Source organism: Suricata suricatta, chromosome 1 (genome assembly GCF_006229205.1).
Source record: "Suricata suricatta isolate VVHF042 chromosome 1, meerkat_22Aug2017_6uvM2_HiC, whole genome shotgun sequence".
In the NCBI taxonomy this organism is placed as follows: domain Eukaryota; kingdom Metazoa; phylum Chordata; class Mammalia; order Carnivora; family Herpestidae; genus Suricata; species Suricata suricatta.
In genome coordinates, this window is record NC_043700.1 from 193,261,266 (window position 1) to 193,283,798 (window position 22,533).

General features: G+C 63.7%; 1 protein-coding gene across 1 annotated transcript in view; it reads right to left on the minus strand.

The window, feature by feature from the left end:
* FGFR3 (fibroblast growth factor receptor 3) overlaps positions 1 to 16,596 on the minus strand; it is a 30,403-nt gene extending 13,807 nt beyond the window's left edge. The window contains exons 1-5 of the mRNA XM_029952644.1: positions 16,570 to 16,596; positions 16,253 to 16,437; positions 16,037 to 16,147; positions 9,950 to 10,176; positions 8,398 to 8,553 (exon numbers count right to left, since the gene is read on the minus strand). Coding sequence (XP_029808504.1) covers positions 8,398 to 8,553; positions 9,950 to 10,176; positions 16,037 to 16,147; positions 16,253 to 16,437; positions 16,570 to 16,596 — 706 coding nt within the window. The remainder of the gene's footprint in view (positions 1 to 8,397; positions 8,554 to 9,949; positions 10,177 to 16,036; positions 16,148 to 16,252; positions 16,438 to 16,569) is intronic.
* Positions 16,597 to 22,533: the final 5,937 nt, after the last annotated feature.

The window sequence follows — 22,533 nt, forward strand, 5'->3', positions numbered from 1 at the left end:
GGCCGCGGCTCTCAGGGCCCCCGCCCGCGGAGGGGATTAGAGGGGGCGGGGCCGGGCGGGGGCGCCGGGCGGTCTCTGAGGGCGTGGGAGCCGGGGCTGGACGCGCGAGGCCCCCCCTTCGCACCTCTGGGCCCCGCGAGCGCGCAGAGGGGCCGAGCGCGGACCCTTAGTTGTGCCGCGCGCAGTCCCGGCTGTTACCCTGCTGCCCATCGGGGGCTCGGGCCGTAGAACGCGGGACGTAGAGAGGGGATTGAGGTTGGTGAAGCCGGTCCGAGAAGCTTCACGGAGGGGGAGCGGCTCACGCTGAACCCTGAGGTGTGAACAGCCAGTCCTCGGGTGGAAAAGCACGAAACAGCACCGAACCAGGCGGAACCGTGTGTGCAAAAGCCTGGGAGTGAAGAGCAGCTCAGCCTGTTTGCCTGGGGCTGAAATCTGAGGGGACTGCATCCCAGAAGCTGTGGTCTTGCTGCTGCTTTTATTAGGGGCCTGCGGTACACTTGTAGCTAAGCTGCCGGGGTGTTCTGCCAAGGGGATCCTCACCCCCAATTTCCCAGGAGAAAATAAGTTTAGAGACTGGGTGCTTGCCAGGCATATGAATGGAGGGCAGGGGCTGGGGGCCTCAGATAGGACACCAGCCCTAGTGCTCTGAGGAGGGATGAGGGTAGCTGGTGGCCAGAAGCTGGGTGAGCTCCTTGTTTACTGTTGCACCGGGCAGGCCTGAGCTGGAGAGGACCCAGTGTGCCCACCTTCACAAGGAAGAGGGCACTTCGACTATCCGACAAACCCAGAGGCCCTGGGGCCTACAGTCACCAGAAAGGGGAGAGCGGAGCCCCTGGGCATGGCTCTGGCATGCCCCAGCCAGCTGTCTCTGGACCACCTAGCTTGAGGTTTCTGGGACTCGGTTTGCTCATCAGGAAAATGGGCTACGAAAGACCCTCTGTGACTGGCTGCTCACACCACCCCACAACTCCAGGTGCAGTCTGTGCTTTGAAGACACCAGCCTAGAGTCACTCCAGCCTCTGAGGCCAGAATTCAGGGCCCTAGAAGGACCCCGCCCCCAGGGAGCCCTGACGGGACCCCTCTGTGCCTACGTGACAGATTAGCATCTCTGCTGTGTGTGCCCTCTTGCCTGCTCTAGTCGACCCCCAGGCCCCTCCAGGGCGCAGCCCCAGGCTGCCCCACCGAGGCCCTCTCCGGGGAGACCATCCCAGGGTCTGATCTATTATTGGGCTCTGATCTATTAACCAGTTACTTAATTAATCAGTGACTTAACATACCAGAATGGGTGTGGATGGTCCCCTTTGCCCTCTTCCTCTGTGTTGGGTTTGTCCTCCAGATTCCTTTGTGGATAGAACTGGCAGGCGGGGCCGGAGTCCACTCAGAGTGGGGCAGGGAGGAAGGACCAGCGGCTGGCACCTGGGGCTGGCTTCCCCGAGGACCCTTCCAAAGTGCAGGAGAGGCTCGGTATTGTTCCCCAGGAGGGTGCCCACGGTTCCCTCTTGGACCCCTGAGAAAAGCGCCCTGCATCCCCGGGACTCTGAGAGGCGAGCATCTATCCATTCTCCTGCAAGCGCCTTTCTGCTTTATGCCCCCCAAGAATGTCTCCTTAGCAGAGTGCCCACAGGGGTTGCCCATCTGCGTGAGCTATTCCCTCGCGTCAGGAGTCCGTCCCGGCAAGTCTGATGCCACACGCGGCATCACTGGTCCTGCCCTCTCGGCTTCTGTGTGGATCTGGCCATTGGGCAGCACTAACAAGACGAGAGGTTGTTGGGAGATGGGGGCCCTTGCTCTTCTGCCCTGCCCCCTCCCTCTCCCTCAGGCCTGCGCGAGGGGCTGTGCCCCCCCCTTCCTCCAGCACAGGGCCTGGGTTGACCCCTGGGTGCCTCACACTCTGTGTTCCTTTCCTAAGGCTGCTGCAACAAATTACCACAAACCGGTTGGCTGAAATTTAGTTTCTCCCAGTCCTGGAGGCCAGAAGTCTGAAATCAAGGTGTTGGCAGGGCCCTGCTCCCTCAGAGCTCCAGGGGAGGGTCCTTGCTGCCCCTTCCTGCCTCTGGAGGCTCCAGGTGCGCCTGGCCTTGCAACACTGCCTCCAGGGTCACTCGGACTTTTCCCCTCCCATCTCTTCCAGGAGCACTTCCCATTGGATGTAGGACCCACTCAGATAATCCAAGACCATCCCAAGGGCTTAATTAAATGACACCACAAAAAATAAGGTCACATTCCCATTTCCAGGGGTCAGGATGTGGACTTGCCTCTTATTCCGCCCTCTGCACACCTCGTGGTGGCCGGTTCCTTGGGTGGGACCTAGTCTGAAGGGGCCCCTTCATTATGGCCTCTCCTAAGTGTCTGGTGGCATTTAGGTGAAAGAGCAGGAGATTCTGCGGCCCTCGGCTGGTTCTGCCAAATTGCTTCCAAAAGGTCCTAGTAGGGCCTGGTGCCAGCACGGAGGACTCGAGGACCAGTCTGCAGGGCCCACCCTTGCCTCCAAAGGAGGGCGTTGCTTGAAGGCATTTTTCATTGTTATTGAAAAATAATTGTATTGTTCACAATTATTCTTTCCAAGTCCACGTGTTCACGGCCTTGGCCTTCCCTTGACAGCAGGGCCTGTTACTCACATGTTGTCTGTGCCCCGTTTCCCAAGATCTCGGCAGCGCTTTCTAAAAATTAGCCATCAGAGCCACTGTTCCATCATGGCCCACGTGATGGAGCACTTGCCCGGAGGCCCCTCGCAGTCCTCCTGGGCCCCATGACGGAGGCCCTCCGGGCGCATCACAGGCCAGCAGGTGCAAAGAGGGAGGTCAGTGTGGTGGTGGCAGAAGTCCTGGCCGGCTAGTTTCCCTTCCATGTTTGTGCCCCCCCCACCCCACCCCCACAGCCACCTCTCCCCCCACGGGGGTCCCCAGCGAAGGTGAGTAGAGGAGGCCTCAGGCAAGAGTGGGGGGCTGACAGGCAGCCCGGCCCAGCCCAGCCAGGTCAGTGACTCAGACCCGGGCAGTCCGGCTTGCTGGGGCCTGTGCAGGTGTAAGCTAAGGGGGTTCTGCAGGAGGGGGGCTGGGCTGCGGGGTCCTGCCCAGGTGGAGGGATGGGCCCCTCAGCCACTCCTCCTGCCTGCAGGCCGCTCCTGGTGGGGACTTGAATCCACATCCTGCCTGCTATCCAAGCACTGTTGGCCTGCCATGGTCTCCAGGGCAGCCGGTCGATGCCCATCAGGGCCTGGAAGCCAGGGCGCAGAGGGACCCTGCTCAGAGCCTCCTGCTCATCTAGCTCTGTAATGCAGTGCCTGGCCCAGGGGTGCAGCTGCTGCTGGGAGCTTCTCTCTGCCCTGCCCCGAGCCCAAGTGCTGCGATGGGGGAAACTGAGGCCCCAAGGGAACTGCAAGTCTAGGCCTGGTTCACCTTCTCTGGGGGACCTCTGAGCGGGCTGCTTGATCTCCTTCTGGGAGCTCTCCACCTCCTAACACCCATCTCTGCCTGTCTGGGAAACCATTGGTCCCCATGTGGGCCCCAGGGACAGAGCAGGCTACCAAGGATGGAGGAGGAGGTGCCGAGCTAGGCTGGGCTGGCCTCCTTTCTCCAAAGAAAGAAGAACAGGTTTGAGAGAGGCCACAGCTGCCAAGGATCATGGGTAATCTCTGCCTTTTAAATTTGTACTCAGAAAATTTGAGGAGGATTAAAATAAAAAGCACAGTTGATTTGCTGATTATAACAGAAATGGGGTTTTAAAGAACATGGAGAAGAGCATATATTCCAAAATCCATTGGCCAGCACTAGCTACTGTACAAGATCCTTAAGTTTAGCTCTGAGCTTCCTGGCAGGCTGAGCAAAGAGGGCAACACCATAATCATGTGCTCTTGGGAGACTGTCTTCTGGAACATGATGAAGCAGCCCCAGTCCAGACATTCTGGCCTCTGTGCCCCTGGGCTGGTTCAGGCCGCTAGACCTCAAATCCTGACTTTAGGTTTGGAGAGGGTGGTTCTTACAGATGAGCAAGCCCAGAGACCAGGGCTGTCTGTAGATGCAGGAAGCGGTGGCAGGGAGTGGGGGAGGGGGAGACAGAAGCTCAAGCTTCCTAAGGGCTCCCACCCGGGGTTGAGCATGAGGGGCCCCCAGCTCCCCATGGGGAGCCCTGGCGGAGGGGGGAGGGGGGCTGCTCCAGCCCAGGGGGTAGAAGGGAGCTGGTATGGGCGGAGGGTCCCACTGGGGAGGGCCCCCAGGGTCCTGGCCCGGGCATGAAGACCCATGGAGAGGTGGCCAGAGCTGGCCCAGGAGCGGTTATGGCCTTTGCATCTCCAGGGGCTGAGGGGGGGCCAGGCCGGTAGCCGCGGAGCAGCTCAGAAATCTATTTTTCTAAGCACTTGGCATTCGCCTGAACCCTCAAGTGTATTTTCCCTAAGTTTTATTTTTTCTTTGACCCCAAACTCTGGTAAATTTAAGGGAAATTTAATTATGGTGTTTTGGGTCCATTTACACTTAAACCTTCTCAGCATTTTTTCCAAGACCCTTTTGGAGTTCGGCATGTCTTGGGAGCCTTCTAAATGAGCGTTTTTATTATTATTATTTTTTGAAAAGGCTTCACTCCCCCCCCCCCCCCGCCGCCCCCCACTACCAGCCTTCCTGCCAAGAATAAACAAGCCGGGCTAGCAGGCTCCCGCTGAATTAGGAATCCAGGCCTCAGGGGCTGCTGCACCAGCCCCGCGTCACACCCTCCTCCCTCCTGGGCGGCCTCCACCCTGCTCCACGGAAGGTCCCCTCCTCTGGGTCCTGATGGCCGGAGTCACCCGCTCTAGGAAGCCCCTGTGAGCTCTGTCCTGAGCCTCAGCCAGAGGCCCTCAGCGGGGCATCCATCCCTGGCCCTTTGGCCCTCCTGGCTCTGCACAGGTCACCAGTGGACAAACCTCAGTCACGCTTCCAAGCAGAGCCAGCCAGGGCAGAGAGGCCAGCTGGGTCCAGTGGGCCTTAACCTCTGCCGGCTGGAGGCCAGAGTCCTGTCTAGCCCAGGCTGGGGCCAGGGGAATCCCCCCAGAACTCAAGGCGCAGCCACCTTCATCCTGTGGGACCAGGGACACAAGACTTAAGGTGGTGCTGATGGTGGCTCTGGCAAAGAACCTCACACCTGCTCCTCCACGTGCTTGACAAGGTGGGGGCTTGAAAGGGGGGGAAACCGAGGCACAGAAGCCCGGTGGCACAGCCTGCCCAGGTACACAGCGACCTGGAGAGACTTCCACTTTGCCTGGGAAGGGTGAGGTGTTCTCTGCATCCTCTGCAGCACTTAGGGAGTCCATGGGGCAGGCCAGTAGCCCCCACCTCCAGCCTCAGGCCAGTGCCTAGCAGCTGGAGGGAGGGCCCGCCGGGAGGGCCCGCCCCCGCCCCCGCCCCGCCCCCAGGCCCTTCCCCCGGACGCTGGCGCGCAGGGCTGCACCGAGCTAATTAAAGGAGGCAGCTGTTTGCAGAGTGAACTTGCCGAGGCTGGGCAGCCACGGCTGGCGCACCGAGCAGCCCGTCAGGAGCCCTGTTCTTATTCACCCCCCAGCCAGACTCAGGCCCACCGTGAGCCGCGGTCCCCACCCCCGCCAGGCCTTTCACCCGGAAGAATGTAACATGGAGGCATGGCCCCCCCCTCCAGGCTTCCCCAGTGGCCAGCCCAGTCCCAGAGCCCTGACTGATGCTGACACTTGGCCTAGGGATAGGCTACGGGTTGAAAGGTCAAAGCCTGGCGTCTGGGGCAGACCTGCATCTGCGGCCCAGTTCTTGGGGCTCAGGCAAGGGGCAAGGGCACAGTCTCCCAGGTGTAAAGCAAGTGGCTGTGACGGGCACCTAGGTGGAGGGAGTTGGAAGGAAGGAGGCAGCCCTGGGAAAGCGCCCAGAGGGGGCGCAGGGGGGGGGCAGAGGAAGGAGGACCTGTGGGGGTCCTGGGCTTCCTAGAGAAGGGGCCCTGGCTCTGTGGATTCTGGGAGAAAAAGCTGCGGTGACCTCTGCTGACCCAGGGCTCAATGGCCGTATGCCCCAATACCCTCTGCCCTTCGGGGCTTCTCCTCAAGCCCAGCTGCTGGGCCTTTAAGGAGAAAGGAGGCCATCTTTCATGTGGGGTGCTGTCAGCCCCTGGCAGGAAGCCTGCTCATCCTATCCTGCCAGGAGGCTGGGGCAGGGGTGAGTGCTGGGTGCCTGCTGAGCATGAGGGCTGGATCTCAACAACTCCTTGCTCAGGGCACTCCCACTAAGGGGCTCTCTTAGAGTGGGGGTTGCCCTCACCATGCAGCTCCCAGTCTCGGCTTGTTCTTCTGCCTGATGGGCCGGCCCTACCAGTGGGCCCTGAGGGCCACGTCTGCCCATGCTCACCCGCTCTTCTGGGTCCTGGGAGGCCCTGGGGTGGAGCAGGGTCTGCAACCCCCTAATAGAGATGTCTTTGTGGGGCCTCCCCGAGCCTCCCCTGTCCTCCCCTGCCCTGCCCCGCCTGCCTGCCTTCCCCATAGTCCAAGGCTTCTGACGACTTTATTGTCCAGCGGGCCTGCCCGGCAGGGACGGAGGGCGGGGTAGCAAGGTTGGGAGAGCCCTCTGCACATGGGGGACAGCCGGCCACCCCCCAGGCGGAGGTAGCTGTCATGGAGAGGGGGCCTGGGCAGCGTGCTACCATCTCACACAGAGCAGTGTCCACGCCAGTGCCCACACTGCGGTATAACTCGGGTCAGACGGGGCTGTTCAAGGGGCCACAGCCAGAAAGCGGCTTCACCGGGGCCCCCAGGCTCAGTGTGAAAGCAGTGAGGAGCCAGCCAGGAGAAGGGTCCCCTCCCAGGTCAGGCAGGGGCTGGGGGTGGTTCCCAGGGGGAGGGGCTGTGTTTTGGTGTCGGACCCTGCCCCAGCCTCCCACCAAGCTTGCCCAGAGAACCAGTCATGTTCTGGGCTGGGGTCTGCGTAGAGCTCTGTGGGTGGGGGCAGGCGCCTTGGCGAGGACAGCTTGGGCCAGGGTCAGTGGCTCCCAGGCCCAGGTTATCTCAGGACGGGGGGTCTGTGTTGCCTCAATACAGATCAAAGGGGCTTATCAGCCCAGGGCTCCCTTCCCACGGCCACTCTTACGCACGCCCTTCCCTCCCCCTCCCAGCAGGCTCTGCCCTGGCAATGCTCCTGCAGCCTCCCTGCCCGTCAGGACCCTCCCTCTCACCCCTCCTCTGGGATGGCTCCTGAGGTCTTCCTAGCCCTTGTGGCTCGGTGGACTTAGCCCCAAATCCATGACCTCCCAGGATCCTGGTCTCCAGCTGGGCTATGACTGACTTCCGGGAAGGGGTAAGGGGAGGGGCTCTGTCAGGTCAGCAGCTCAGCGCCACAGGGCTTGGTCCTTGGATGACATACCCTTGCATCCCGAGGTAGGAGAGGAGTTGGGCAGGCTAAAGGGGGGCCCAGAACATTCAGAGGGGGCACCCGCGGATACACCTTTGAGCACATGCATGTGGACCTCCATGCAAGCCTGCGTCTGCACGCGTGTCCCCAGAAGCTGCCTGTGCCTCAGCCCTAAGAGCATGGAGCTCGCTGGGTACCTCCAACAAGATGCCACGGGCCCCGGGCACCCACGTTGCTGATGAGAAGCTCCATGGGCTTTCACCGCCAATGCCGCCTGCCGGGCCAGGCCTGGAAAACTGGGTCAGAGCAAGGCTGAGCAGGCTCCGCACAGCTGCCCAAGCACACACCCAGTGAAGGCAGGGGCCCCAGGTCCCAGCACACCTGGGCCCAGGCCAAGCCCGGTGCACACGTTTCTACGTGTGTGCGTCTGTGCTCACGTGTTTGTGTCTGGGGGACACGAGCGGGTCAGAGGCCTCAGGTGACAGCCTCTGCTCGGAGCTCTGGGTGGCCCCAATCCCGGCCCCACGGGGACGTGACTTGGCTGAGGGCAGCCTTTACCTAGTGCAGACCCCAATCTAGCCCAGGAACGCTGAGTGGCCTGGGGATCCTGACCAGCCCTGGCCAGCTCAGGAACGGGGTCCCTCTCCCAACCCCTTAGGGCTTTGAGGCTGAGGAGATGAAGGACCTCAAGCAGATAGATGAGGAATCTACTCCGATAGACAGACGAGAGCCCCCAGTCCCCAGGACACACAGCGCATGGAGAGCAGCCCCTCCCGCTTGGCGTGCGTCTGGCGCGCCTTTCCGGGGCATGGAGTACCCCGTTAGCTGCCTTCCCAGGCACCCTGCCCCTGCCGTGCACTGAGCACGTCCCCTCCTTCCCTCAGCAGCTTCCGAGAACTTTCCAGGGGTTCAGTGAGGCCTGCCCCACATGGCTTGCGCTCAAGGTTTATCCTACTGGTGCTGGGGGCCTGCCCAGCCCACAGAGGGGGTGGGTACGGGGGGGGGGCCACCGACCGCCCCTGCTGTCCCCGGGACCCATGCACGGGCCGCTTCCTGCCCTCACCTTCCAGAGCAGCTGGGGGACAGATTCGGCACGCTGGCCAGAAGAGTGGGACCATCCCCACACTACCATGAGCAGGGGCCCAGTCCCCCAGTTCCTGGGCCAGCCCCTCTTTGCCTCCTCGCTGCAGCCGTCCTGCTGAGGGGTAGCTGCAAATCCCTGAAACCAAGAGCCGGTCGAGCCTCAGAGATTTCTTTATTCCCACGTCCCCACGCTGCCCTAACCCTGTCTTGCTCATGCGCGCGCACACGCACACACAGCCCAGACAACATGTTCTCCGTGTAAAGAGCTTAAGGGATCGGGGGCTGTGCGCCACTGTCGAACTCACAGAACTGGCGGTGCCAGAAACCTGGCTGGTCGGGCAGGTGGAGACTCGCTGCGGGCGGCCCGCTCCCCAGAGGCCTCCCTGCTCAGGCTTTCCCCAGCCCGCCCTACGCCTCCACCCCCAAAGCTCACCCTCAGAAGTGGGGAGCTAGGCACGGGAACCCCCTGACCCTCTCCTGCAGACCCTTTCCCTCTCCTGGCCCCTGAACGTCCCTCTGCCTCCCAGGCCTTCAGGGGCATCAACGCTGGCTGCCCAGAGCCTCCCCCCAGACCCCACCCTCCCCACCTCAGGAACGGTCCTAGCCCAGAGGGCACTGGATGGGGGGCAGCTCCCCATGCACTCACCCAGTGGTCTCAGGCATGTTTGTAACATGGGGGCAGTAAAGGTGCCACTCGATGGATGAGGTGATTGGAGGCTTGGTCTTATTCAGAGCCCCTGGGACGTGCAGGACACAGGCTCAGACCCTCAGACCCTCCCATCGCCCCTGCAGTCCAGCCCTGAAGGGACCGCCCACCATGCAGTCAGACCCCGCCCACTACCCTCCACCAGAGACCCCTGGAGGGCGGTTACCTGGGGTCCTCAGCACTGGGCCTGCTCACCCACCACAAGGCAGGCGTCTAGCAGCAGCTGAACTGACCCAGAGACCCTGGGTCAAGGAAGGGGCCCCTTGGGGAGGGGTCTCTGAGGTCTCTGGGGTGTGTATGACTCTAGCGGGCTAGAGCTGGGGGGTCAGAAAGCACTCAGAGGTGGCAGCTCTGCGGCCAGCCTGCCACCATTAGCCAGCCCTCTCCCTGGCTGACGTCCCCAGTCACCTACAGCATTGTCTCTCCGGCTGTGGCTGGAGGCCTGGCCTTCTCCGCATGGGCGTCCCCACCACAGACTGGCCAAATCTGAGTCCCTGTCTTCAGTTCACCAAGGCTGGCCCTGCAAGGGGGTCTGTGCTGCTGGGGGGTCTCAGCCAGTCCCCCCGGCCCTACCTCCACTCTCAGGTCTCTAACCCTGCTCCCAAGGGCTGTCTTCAGTCCTGGACCCCCGGGCCCCTTGAGCTGGGCTGGCTGAACCCCCTGAGCCCCTGTCCAACCCCACGTTCATGGAGGTGCTCTGGGGCTAATGGTGGGGGTTCCTAGGTGGGATGGGAAATTCTGTTCCCTAAGGGTCAGGACCCCTGTAGCCCTGCCCCCATGAGAGGAGACCAGCGGCTCAGGCTCAGAACAGCAGTGCGAGGCCGACCTGGGGGCCGCCGGTCCTCCTGCCCTGTGGAGGCAGTGAGTGTGGACTTGAGGACAGCTGGCTGGCGCAGGGTGGCAGAGCTCAGGGCACAGTCTCTGCTCGGCGGGACTCCCAGAGGCCCCGGGATGTGCACCCATCCCCAGCCAAGGCACCCCACATCCGGGCCGTGTGCGGCGGCCAGCTGCTGCCAGCCGGAGCAGGGACTTGCCAGCGAGGACACGTCTGTCCTGCCAGGTGGGCGGGGCTCCTGGCCCTCGCCGAGCACAACGGCCCATTGACAGTGGTCTGAACATAGCCATCCTTACAGAGGACGGGTGCCAGTGCCCAGGCCCACTGAGCCCCTAGGCTGCTCCCTGAAACCCAGGGCCCTACCCCCTGGGAGCACCCAGGCAGGCAGGCCTTGGCCGGGCACAGGGGATGCCAAGTGTAAGGGGTTTGCCATCTATCCCCTCCCCACTCAGGGCGTGACACGTCACTGAACCCGGCGCCTGCTGCCGCAGCTCTGGCAATATCATGGGCCTGATGGCATCGGCTTCAACCCTTCAAGAACAGGATACCCCTTCCACCTGGGAGGCACCTTGGGGCTCAGGTTAAGTCCCCAGGTCCTTGACAAGGGAGGTGCAGATGGGTGACCTGTGTGTTTGCTGTGTTTGTGTGTTGGTGCCCTTGGGGACAGGATGGGATCTGCCCCCTCCCCCTTCCCCACTCCGGGGGCCTGAGAACAAGCTTTGTGTTGCAGCAGAGGCTGGGCTCTGAGCTGCCAGGTCCCAGGTCCCAGCCCAGCTCTCAGTGGCTGCTTATGACCAGGGCCAGGGCCACAGGTTGGGGCAGTGGCTCAACTGGGGCCAGGGCTGGGCCACAGCGGCAGCTGTTTGGGGCCGAGATGGAGGAGAGCGCATCTCTGGAAAGTAGGGACATCTGCTATGCAGGTTTGAGTTTGAAGCTGCTGAGAAAATATGGCTTTTCCACACTGGATTTATTCAGGCTGAGCAAAGAGAAACATTCCAGAACCAAGGGAGGAATAGTGGTTGCTCTTGAGCCTTTAGCTTGATCCTGAGCTCCCTGGAAGCAAGGGCCAAGAGGGAAAGCCTAAGGCCACGTTTTCCCCTCCCAGGACTGAAACCACGGCTCTGCCCTGCAGTTATGCCCTGGAGGGGGCTGGAGGGCCACTGTGCCATCCAAAGTGACCAGCTATGGTCCTGGATCCCACCCCAGGCAAAGAGGAGCTGAGTGGCACCAAGCAAAGTCATCAGGGGCTCAAGGAGCTGGCCCCGCCTGGCATCAGGTGGGGCCATGGCTGGGGTGGGGCCCCAGGCCCCTTGGATAGGTGTAGCCATGTTGGCTGCTCTGTCTTCCCAGAGCATCCTGGTACCTGACCTTGGGCCCTGCCCCCTCAGTCCACCCTCTCCAGGCAGCCAAGGCTTCTGCTGAAGTCTGCATCAGACCACTCCACCCTCTGCTCAGGCACCCTGTGGCTCCCAGGTTCCTGGCCAAGTGTCAGCACAGCCTCGGCCTCATTAGAACAATCTCTCTGATCACCCTCTCATGGGCCACTCTTCAGAAGCAGAGTCATTCAATACTCTTTGCAAAGGACCCTCTTCCTGGAGCTCTGTCCCTCCATCTCCCAGTACCCACCTCACGGGCCCTGAGGGCCCTGAGGGGCCACCTGCTCAGTGAAGCCATCCCTAGCTACTCTCAGCCATGGGCAAGGGCCCCTCATGACAGAGGGCAGAATGGTCAGCTTTCAGGGCAAGGGTGGAATGGACAGCCCCATGGGCAGAGTGGACAGCTCATGGGGTGAGGACGGAGGTGGCTGCTGTAGGCCGCAGCGTTATCTGGACAGTGGTGGTGGTGGCAGGCCAGGCCTGAGGACTCCGAGTCTCCCTCCACTTCCTAGTGTTGTTGCTGTCAGCCTCAGCTCTGCATTGTGAGGCATCCATCCTTCCATCCGTCCATCCGTCCATCCATCCATCCTTCCATCCATCCATCCATCCATCCATCCTTCCATCCATCCATCCGTCCATCCGTCCATCCGTCCTTCCTTCCATCCTTCCTTCCTTCCATCCTTCCTTCCATCCATCCTTCTATCCGTCCATCCATCCGTCCATCCATCTGTCCATCCTTCCGTCCATCCATCCGTCCGTCCATCTGTCCATCCTTCCGTCCATCTGTCCGTCCATCCATCCTTCCATCCATCCCACAACTATCCTCTGAGCACTCCTGGGGTGCTTGGCACTATTAATGGCTCTGGGGGCTCACATGAGCCACACAGATGGACCAAGTGCTGCCCTTTCATCCCCGGAGGGTCCCGGTAAGCCAAGACCCTACCCTCAGCACCTTGATACCTCACTTGTCTGGGGTCCCCTGACATCTGTCGGGCAGACACACAGACAGCCGTGCCTGTCTGGGATGCATGCCAGACCTGGCAGGCTGTCCACCGTGGCTAAGGACTCCCCCTTTGCTCTTTCCCACCCTCTTTGCTGGCCTCCCCACCCCCCTGCACCCAGGGGACCAGGCGGTGAGTTCATCTTCCCAAGCAGAGCGGAAGGAGGTGTCCTCACGGGGCCGCCCTGCCGCCTGTGGGCACCAAGCCAGCCTCTCTCCCGCCCCCGAGTTCTCTCCTGGGTGGGGGCCTGCGCAGTCAGGCCTTTGTGCCTCTCGGCCAGCCACTGCCCACTGGGACTACCCCTCCTGGGCTCAGGTTCCCTGGCATCTGACCTGTCATCCTCCCCACCCTGGCCTGAGACAAGAAGGCCTCCGTGTGGTCTAAGGGGAGGGAGGGCTGTGCCCAGCCACGGAGGGCAGCAAGGCCCAGGGTCCTGTCCGGCGACCTGTCTGGGTGAGGCTAAAGCGCAATGAGCACTGCTGCGTCCAGCAGTGGGCCTGTGGCCGGCTCCACGGAGGGGGTCCAGCCCTTGGGCCCTGGGCTGCCTCACGAGGTGGGCCTTGGCCCTCGGGGCCCGAATGTGGCCAGGACAAGGGGCTGCCATGAGGGTGCTGTGTCCTGTCTGGTGTGCTGGGCACAGGTCCTGGCCATCCTTGTTGGCACTAAAATCCTGATTCCTCCACACATGGAGTCCCTGACAGCAGGTTCAGGATGGACACCGAACACGAAGCCTGGAGTGAGGTCACATCTCCACCTCTGGGAGGCTGGCAGCGTGGGCGGTGAGGACTCAGTCTGGGGAGCAGGTGACAGGGCAGGGGCTGCTGGGCAGGGGACCGAGGTGGAGGCCAGGGGCGGGCGGGAAGGGGCGCGGTTGTCAGAGGGCCCTGCGGCTAGAGGAGGAGCGTGGGCACTGGCTGCCCCAACAGCTCCAGGCAGGAGCGCCCCACAGCCCAGTTACAGTCCCGCCTCTGGCTGTGCCAGGACCACAGCTCTGCAGTCCAGTCGGTGGTCAGTCAGGTGGACCCAGGTCAGTGCTTGCTCTGGGCAGTGGAAGGCACGAGCAGGGTCCCCCTGGCAGGTGACATTGGGAACACTGGGAGGCTGGGGGGGGGGCAGAGGAGGGGGGACCTGAGTGGAGGGGCGCTGACGGCTCAATCCCGCCCGTCACCGCTCAATGGGCCCTTGTCCCTGGCCATTGAGGGCCGCATTCCCGGCCCCCTGGCGACAGCCTGGCCGTGGCCATCTCCGGGGAGGCAGGAATGTGGCGGGCGGGGCTCAGGCTGGGGGTGGGGGCTCCCGTTCTCACGCCCGAGGCCACTCAGGCCGACTCAATTGGAATTTAAATGCCAGCCATTGTTGTCCCCAGAATAGCCAGGAGTCAGCACTGCCCTGGGGGCTGGACTAGGCCAGGACTGGAGCAGCAGCCAACCTGCCAGGCCAGCCCCTGCTCTCCTGTAGGCATTTCCCCCAGCCCCTTCCTCCAGGCAGTCCTCCTGGACCCTTCCATCCCCCTGACTGGCTGCCCAGTCCTGGTTCTGTCTGTCCCGGAGGCCAGGGAGGCAGGATCCCTCATGAGGTCCTGCTGGGGCTGGGACCTGACTGGAATCTACTTCTCTTGGGAAGCCTGAGCTGTGTCCCTGACTGGCTGGGCCATGAAACACAGACGTTAGCCTTCCTGGGTCCTCATTCCAGGGGCATTGGAGGGCTCAGGGCCACGCTCTCGGGGTTTGGTGCAGGGCTCTGTGTTCCCATGAGTTTGGTGGTGGTGACAGAGGAAGCCGGGGCAGGGGTCTAGCTAACCTCTGAGGGGTCCTCAGGGCTAGGCTGGGGGGGGGCTGACCTGGGCAGAGGGCGTGAGAGCAGGGCACAGGTGCCCTCTGGACCCCAGAGCTGGGGGCTCAGGATCCGGCGCTCATGTCCCGCCCTGGCCAACAGTGCGTGGGGGCTCCCAAATCCCTCCTGCCTTTCGAGGGCCTCAGGTCGACCAGGAGGGTCCCTCCTCTGGGCTAAGGGTTGGCTCCAGGTCTAAACTGGGACCCTAGGAAGATTCACAGTCAAGGGTGGCACCTGGCTTGCGGAGCACAGAGGACAATGTGCAGGCCTGCCACCTCTCTTTGCCCAGACATGGGGCCTCTGGTCCCGTCCTCCCTGGAGGGCCCGTGACGTGTTGTGAGACAAACCAAACTCTAGACTGGTTTGGAGTCAGTCCCCAGCCTTTATGGGAGCCCTCAGTGGGGCCCTCGTGATTCCTGGGCCTTATTCCCCTGGACATGCTGGGCAGGCATGTCCCCTGGTATCCCGGCGTCTTCTGTGTCCCTAGCCTGCAGGCCTCCTAGGACGCCCCCCCCCACCCCGAAAGCCCGGCCCCTTCCCACCACCTCTTCCTCTCGGAGACTTCATTCATTTATTTATTTGCTGAACCTCTGAGGTCCCTGAAAGGGGCCTTTGTCTGCACAGACAATCACTGGTACAAATGGAAATGGAGTTGTGTTTGAGGAAAGTCTAGCGTGTGTGTCTGTGGGGTGGGGACGGTGGTCTAGGTCGGGGGGGGGGGGGGGGGGGGGGGGGGGGGGGGGGGGGGGGGTGAGGGGGGCAGGGGGGGCGACAGCCACTGGGCTGGGGGACCTTGGGTGTTCTCAGACCCGTCCAGCCATGAGCCCTCTGCGAGCGACAGACACCCATGACAAGGGACCCAGACCAGATCCCCAGCCCTATAAGCCCCAGGAGGCGATGAGGAGGAAGCAGCCTAGCTCCTGTGGCCACGACGCCCCCCGTGGCCAGCCAGGCTCACTGGCTTCACCTCACCGAGGCCGAGCTGAGCGCGGGGAGGGGACACTGTGTAAACCGCCGGAGTCCTCGCCCCGAACACTAGACCACGTAACCCTGATGCGCAGGGAACAGTGCTTCAGGCCCAGGGAACAGGCCCTGCTGGAACCCTGAGGCTGGGTCCTGCTGGCGAGTCTAAGGAAGTGAGGAGACCAAGGGGCAAAGGGTGCTGACTGTCCCAGGCACGGGCACAGCTAGGGACCCAGGCCCCCTTGGGCTGGCATGTTGGTGACCAGGAGCCTGCAATTAAGTCTCAAATATTAGTTCCCTCTGGGACATCTCCTGAGGCCAAGGGTGAGCTCTTGGCTCCTATTCCAAGACCCTCAGGGGGTGAGCTCTCGAGCCTTGTGGGCCTTGCTCCTGTCCCAGTGTCCCCGGACCTGAGTACCCAGCAGTCTGTCCTCTTGACTCCGACACACTGACACACAGGACAGTGACGGACAGCTAGGCTGGCTCCTGTGTCTGCTGCTGAGAAGCCGCTGTCTCAGACCTCAAGCTGTAGGGGCCTTGGCGGAAAGCGGGGCCCTTGGGTGACCTGCAGAGGGCCCCAGGTAGTGGCCGGGGTCCTGCCATGGCCCTTGCCCTTCCCAGCGCCCACAGCTCCGCCCCACGCCACCGGCCACGGCCTCAGCCCATCCTCTGACTTGGCCAAGATGTGCCTTCCTAAAAGCGAAGTTGTGTGGTGTTGGTACCTGCAAGACAGCGTCCGGGGACGGGGCCCAAGTGGGATGGGGCTCTTGGGGTTATTGGAGCTGGACTGTGGGCCACCGGTGAGTCCCGTGTCACCTCCCTTCTGGCTGCACTGTGGGGCCCGGGTGTCCCCTGGGCCTGGAAATGACTGACAATAACCAATGGGACCCTCTGCCCAGACTCACCGGCCACAGGGACTGCCCTGGGCCCAAGGGGCAGGTCTGGGAAAGCCGGCCGAGTCTGGGAGTGGCCTCCGGTCAGCCCAGGAGTTGTATGGAGAAAGCCATGCCCGTGGCCTGGATAGGGGACAGAAGGATAGCAGGTGAGTGGATGGCCCGGACTTCCAGGCAAATCCCCAAGATGTGGGGATGAAGTGGAGCAAGGGAGGGGTCCAGACCCACGTGAGGGGCCCAGTCTGGACCAGGGCTGCAGGGCAGTAGCTGGGGCACGAATCCAGGCGCTTCCGCAGAGGAAAGTGCAGGACGCAGGAGAGCGGGGAAGGTGTTGGCGAACTGTCCAGGTGACACGCAAGCTGGCTGGGACTGGTGGCCAGCGGAAGGGCTGTGGACACGGCAGGAACTAAAAGCTGTTTTGGAGGACACACAGAGAGCTTCAGGACGCCTGGCCGGTGGAGAGGGCGCCGCTGCGCCTGTGTGGACAGCAGGCCCAACCCTGGTGGGTTTCACAGCTCCAGGAAGAGAGCCGTGCCCATGCCCACCTCGCCCCACCGCCCACACTTGGCCATGGGGGGATCAGAACACATGCGCACTCCACACAGGGTTGGCTGTGGAACCCCCCTCAGCACAGGCGGGCCTGGAGTCAGGGGCTTCCCCGAGCAGAGCCCCAGCACGTGTGTGCCCGGTGAGGGAGCCGTGCCTGGGGGGCCCCGGGCGTGCATAGGACCCTGGAGGGGCCCGGCTGGAGGCCACAGGTGGGGAAAGGCCGGCAGGCAGTGTGTGAGTTGGCCTGTCGTGGTCATCCCCCGGGGACTGTCTGGGTGCAGGGTGCCCAAGGGAGGGTTTTGAGAGCAGTAAGCCCACACCGGTGTGCACCCCTGTTCCCGGCCCCCAGCCTGACCCAGATCTTGCTGCCACCTGAGCAGGAAAGGAGCTGGGATCTGAGATTAAGCCTCCCCCAACTCTGGCGCTGAGAGACCAAGCCCCAAGAGCCCCCTCCTGTCCCGCTGGCCTGTCCTCCCCGCACTCCTCTCCCAGCTCGCTCGGGAACCCACCTTATCTGGGGGCAGATCGATCTGGGAGGGGCTGGGGTCCTGCTAATCTCTAGTCCCAGGGGAAGGCCTGCCAGGTGTGCGGGGGGTGGGGGCTGGGGGGTGCGGTTGGATTTCCAGTTGGCCCCTTCCCAGGCGCCGACACCTGCCCTGGCTGTGACGAGCCCGTTCTGCCCCTGTCACAGATAGCACCTTGGGCGCTCACCGGCTGTCCGGGGAACAAGGGCTGGCACCGGCTGCGGACCCGGCGAGGGGGGGGGCGGGGGGGGGAGGCGGGGGCAGGGCCCCGGGGAGGGACAGGTGGAAGCCTGAAGCCTGCCAGTCGCATCAGCTTCTCGGGAGGGGGGGGCGGGGGAGGGCTCTGCTCACGAGCCACGCACCTCCCTGCCCCTGAGCCCTAGAACCCAGTGCCCCCAGGGGCAAGGACCGAGCTGACCTGAGAACACAAACTGCGCCCCGCCCCCACTGGCCTCAAACTCCCGTCAAAGGAAGTGGCCAGAAAAAAAGACGAAAGGAGGCCAAGGGCGGCTGGCCCAGCGACAGCATGGCGGCCAGACTGGCACAGAACTGGCCCCTGCCCTCGGCCCCGGCCCAGCTTAGCCCCCCAGTCTGGCCCATGAGACCCTGGGCATCTTTTTTTTTTTTTTAATGTTTATTTATTTTGGAAAGAGAGACAGAGATAGAACGCGAGCTGGGGAGGGGCAGAGTGACAGGGACACACAGAATTCGAAGCAGGTTCCAGGCTCCGAGCTGTCAGCACAGAGCCTGATGTGGGGCTTGAACTCACGAGCCGTGAGATCACGACCTGAGTCGAAGTTGGACGTTCAACTGACTGAGTCCCCCAGGCACCCCAGGACCATGGGCATCTTTAAGTGGCTGTGACACCCTCCTGCAGTCTCTGTTTCCCACCCTGGGAGACGGCCTGTCCAGGGGCCCCCTGCCTCACGGCTCTGGGTTCCCGCACACATCTGAATGACGCTCAGCTGGCTTCGGCCTGGCCCACCGGGGCCCTCGGCCTGGCTCTGGCTTTTCCAGGGAACTGGCTCATCTCATGGCCTCCAGATCCCTCTTGGGGACCAGCAGCTCCTGCCTCTGCTGCCCAGCACTGATCCTCAGCGGGCCCCGATCCTGCGGTGGTCCAGGCTGACACCTGTGCTTGCCCAGAGGCCATGTGCTCACACCCGTGCCCCTCGTCCACACGCACGTGCACGAACAAGTGAGTGCTGCACGGCTGTGTCCATGGAGGGTCAGCTTAGAGTCCTCGGCGGGGCTGGCGGATTTGGCCCTGGACCCCAGGGTTCCCCTAAATGCTCGGGCCAGCAGGGTGAGGGCTGCGACACACTTTGCTGGCCAGGAAGCCGAGGCCTGTGCTCCCCCCAACCCCCATCCTGTACTGTCTGTTGCTCATCTCTGGCCCTCTGCCTGCCAAGGCCCCTATTCCCCCCTTCGAAGTCTGGGGCCCCACAGGCATACTCCATAACCGGAGGGGGGATGGGAGCGGTGGCTGCCCTGACCACAGAGCAGACCCAGAGGCCCCAGCAAAACTGCAAGGTCCCGGCTCTGAGAGCACCCCCATCTGGTGGACTGGGCGTGGTGGGCGGGGCTCCCGGCCTGCAGTCCCAGCCCCTCAGGGTCCCCACACTCCCAGCCCGGCCTCCAAAGCGGGGCAGAGGAGCGCCTCCGAGGTGGTGCGGCCCACCAGGGTGGGCAAAGTAGGGGCGGTCCCGGCGGAGACACCCCAGCACCCCCAGCCAGCCAGCATGGCATCCTGGCCCTCACCTCCCTCCACCAACTGTGTCCTGTTTTCGCCACAGCCCCCAAGGGACGCGAAGCCCTAGGTCAGGGGACATTGGCACACCCCACAGAGACCCCCAAAGACCTCTAGGGGCTTCTCCAGCCAGTCTGACCTAGGCACCTCAGAACTTTCTGGCAAATTCCCTTGGTCCTGACACCTACCCTCTCTAGCTCCCCAGGGCTGCAGAGCCTGGAGCGCCAGGCCTTCACCCCTGTGGTCCCTCAGCTGTCACCGCAGGGTCCCAGGATGCTCGGCCAAGTGAAACGCTGGAAAGCCCCCGCACTACCTCTGCCCCAGGCTGGGGTCACCAGCGCTTGCCCTCCGGACCCCAGCCCTTCCTGCCTCCTGCCGTGTGCGGGGACGTCCTGACTTGGGGGTGCAGCTGTCAGGGGGCTTTGCACAGGGAGGGGACTCCCCGCAGGCAGGAGTTTCTCTTTCAGGGGGGCGGCTCCGAGCTCCGCCGGCAGGTGGGCATAGATAGGGGAAGTCCCTTGGGTCTCCCCTCTGGACCGGTCCCAGCCTGCCCCTCCCCCCAGCCCCACCCCCCTGCGCCCCCCTGGCGCGGAGCCCAGCGGCCCACAGAGCTCATTAGCACAGCGGCAGCCCTGCGGAGCTCGCTTTAATTGGGGCCGGCAGGACGTGAGAACCTGAGGACCCCGTGCCCGGGCCGCAAGGGGAGGGGGCACCTCCCTGAGCCGCCCGCAGCGGGCCCAGATTATCTCGGCTCAATGGGCCCGGCGAGTGGTAATTAAAGCTGCCCGCCAGGGCCGGGGCGACAGAGGGAGGCTCTGGTGCCCGCCCTGGCTGGACCCGCATGTGCCCCGTGCCCACGGGTCCTGGGAGGACACCTGTGCTCACCCCGGCCGGCCTCCCATCCTTCCCGCCTGCCGGGGGCTGCCCCTCCTGAGAGCTAGGTGACGCGGTCCTCATAGGCTGGAGTGTGAGCCGAGGCTAGTGAGTGGGAGCGTTGGTGTGACAGCATTTCCGGGCTTCTGGGGCCCCTGCAGGCCTGCCGCTGCCCGAGGCCTCCCAGGGGCTGCCTAACGGCCCAGCTAGGTGTCTGGACACCAGACCCTGAGGGGCAGCCCCCACGCGGCTCTGGGAGGCTTGGGCTGAGCCAGTGCGTGTGTGTCGGTGTGTCCCAGTGGGCACGTGTGCGTGCGTGTGTCCCTGAGGTTGAGTGTGTGTGCATGGGGCCCGGCGGGGCCAGGGCTGCAGGACCAGGCCTGTGGGCCTCTGTAGCTGCTGACTTTCACCTGCGTTCCCAGGCCTCTACCTGGGAGCCCTGCGGCCTGGAGGGCTGGGAGGGAGGAGCCAGATTGGCCCGAGGACGGATGCGGGTAACAGTGCCGGGGCACAGGCCTCCCCTTGGCCTGACGCCGCTCTCCAGAAGAGCAGTTCCAGAAGCCCCCAAAGTCCTTGGCGGGGCTGGTATGGGTTGGTGGAGGGGTTCAGGCGGCCAGGCTTTAGTGAGAGCCTGGGGGCCCGGCCAGGCAAAGGCAGAGTGGAGGGGGTGCAAGAGGCCCAGCCGCTGGCATCTGCTGTCAGTGGGAAGTGGAGGAACGGGGTCCCTCCGCTGCTGATAGGCCTGTGGCGGGGCCCTCAGCCGGTCACCCCCACGCCAACCCTGTCATTAGTTGATCAGGTTTCCTGATGCAAACCCCAGGCTCCGTGTGGTTTCTCTAGAGTCATAGGATCTGGCCAGGCCGGTCCTTGTCCTGGCCAGGCGGGTGGGGGCCCCTGGTCTGGGGACGGTCTGGACTTGCCTCCTTTCCAGAGGCGAGGGGTGACCTCCCCAAGCCAGCGAATGCATGACTCCTGGGGTGATCATCCCAGGGGACCCAGGGAGCCTCTGTCCAGGGCCTCCCATAGCCAGGGGCTCTCCCTGAGGCTCAGAGGTCCCAACCTTGTCTGCAGCCAGTCCTGAGTCATCGGGGCACGGGGAGGGGGACCACAGGACACTCAGCGGCAGAGCTGTGGGCCCATGGGTGAGAGAGCTTGGTTTTCTTTAGGCAAGATCCCATGAGGAGATGCGGCAGCCCTGGGGGCCCTACAGGCCCCTGCCTTGGGGCAGGGAGCAGGGGATGGGAAGCAGGGGGCACAGGGATGGGGGCAAAGGGGCAAGGGGGCAGGGGGGCATGGGGCAGAAGGCCAGGGGACAGGGGGACAGGGGGCAGGGGGCCGGGTGTGGGGCAGGGGGGCATGGGGCAGGGGCAGGGGGCCGAGGTAGCGGGCAGGGGGAGCTCACACTCAGCAGCACTTGTGGTGCCACATCAGTGCCTGTACACCTGGTCCCCCAGGCCTGCCCGGCCCCGGCCCCCCACAACGTCCCCCCCATTGGGAGCCTGTCCTGTGGAGGAGGGGGGCTGTCAATGTTTTACCACCAAACTTGAGAGGCCATTGACTCCGGGGTGGTAGCGAGAGTGGGGCCCACGGGCCTCCTGGGTCTGGTTTGGCCACATTTTTTCTCTCGGGAGCCAGGCCTGTTGCTTCCTCTGGAGGAGATATTTACTCTTCCCAGGGTAGGGGTGCTGCTGTGGTGTGTGTGCATGCGTGTGCGTGTGTGCACATGTGGGGCCTCGGGCACGGGTCCAGGTGGCAGGTGGGTCGGCGCCGGCCCCCAGCCACGAGCAGGAAAGGAGGCCCAGGGCAGGCCACACCTCGGGGACGAGCCCTGGCCGTGCTGGGCCGATGTTGAGGGCCCTGGGGCCAACAGGCCGGCAGGTGGCTGGGTGACAGCGAGCAAGCGGAGCCTCCCTGGGGGTGGAGTTTGACCCCGACTGCAGGCAGCGTGACCTCAGGCAGCTTCCCCGCCCAGCACCCCAGTTTCCCCATCTGTGAAATGGGGGCAATTAGTAACACCTTCACCCAGTAAATTAGTCTGTGACAGGTGTCTGGGATAGGGTGTGGTAGGCAGACTGCACTGTCCCTGAGTCCGGCTGGCAACAGCGTCTTCCCCTACCTGTAGTCTCTTCCCTGGCCCCCTTGTGAGTCACTGGTCCCAAAGGTCAAGAATTATCTTGAGAGGAAAGGGTGAGCCTCTGGCTGGGCGCTGAGGGAGGGATGCCAACCCACCAAGGTGACTTTTGAGACAGGGGGGTCCAGGACGAGAAGAAGGTCTGGGAGACCGGGAGGCCTGGAGCTCACTTTGGGAAAGTCCAGGCAGGCTGCTGGGAGGAAGAGACACTTGAGTTAGTGAGAAGGTTGGGAGCAAGGGCAGGAGGTGGGCGCGGGAACGACGGTGCAGTAGTTCTAGGGGGCGCTGCCTGGAGACTGAGGCCCGCCCAGCACCCCCTCTTCCCACGTGCGGGCCACTTCGGACCAGAAAGCGGCTGGGGGTCTCGCCAGGTCACCCCCTGCAAGCCATGGAGGGTAAGGGGGCGCGGGCTTCCCCGCGGCGGTGCCTGCCCCGGACCCCGGGGGCGGGAGGCCGCCCGCAGGCCCTGCATACTGATCCCCGTGCAGCGGGGCGCTGGCCTCCCGTCCCGGCAGCCCCCCGGGGTCCGGACTGGGGTGAAGCCCCTATCCCGAGGCCTGACACCCGAGGGGGGAATCTGGCCCTGCGGCGGCCGGCCGGCCCCTCCCCTCCCCCAGGCCCCCGCCCGCGGGCTGGCGGAAGGGGCGCCCCGGGCGCCGCTCAAAGGGCCGCTAATGTGCGC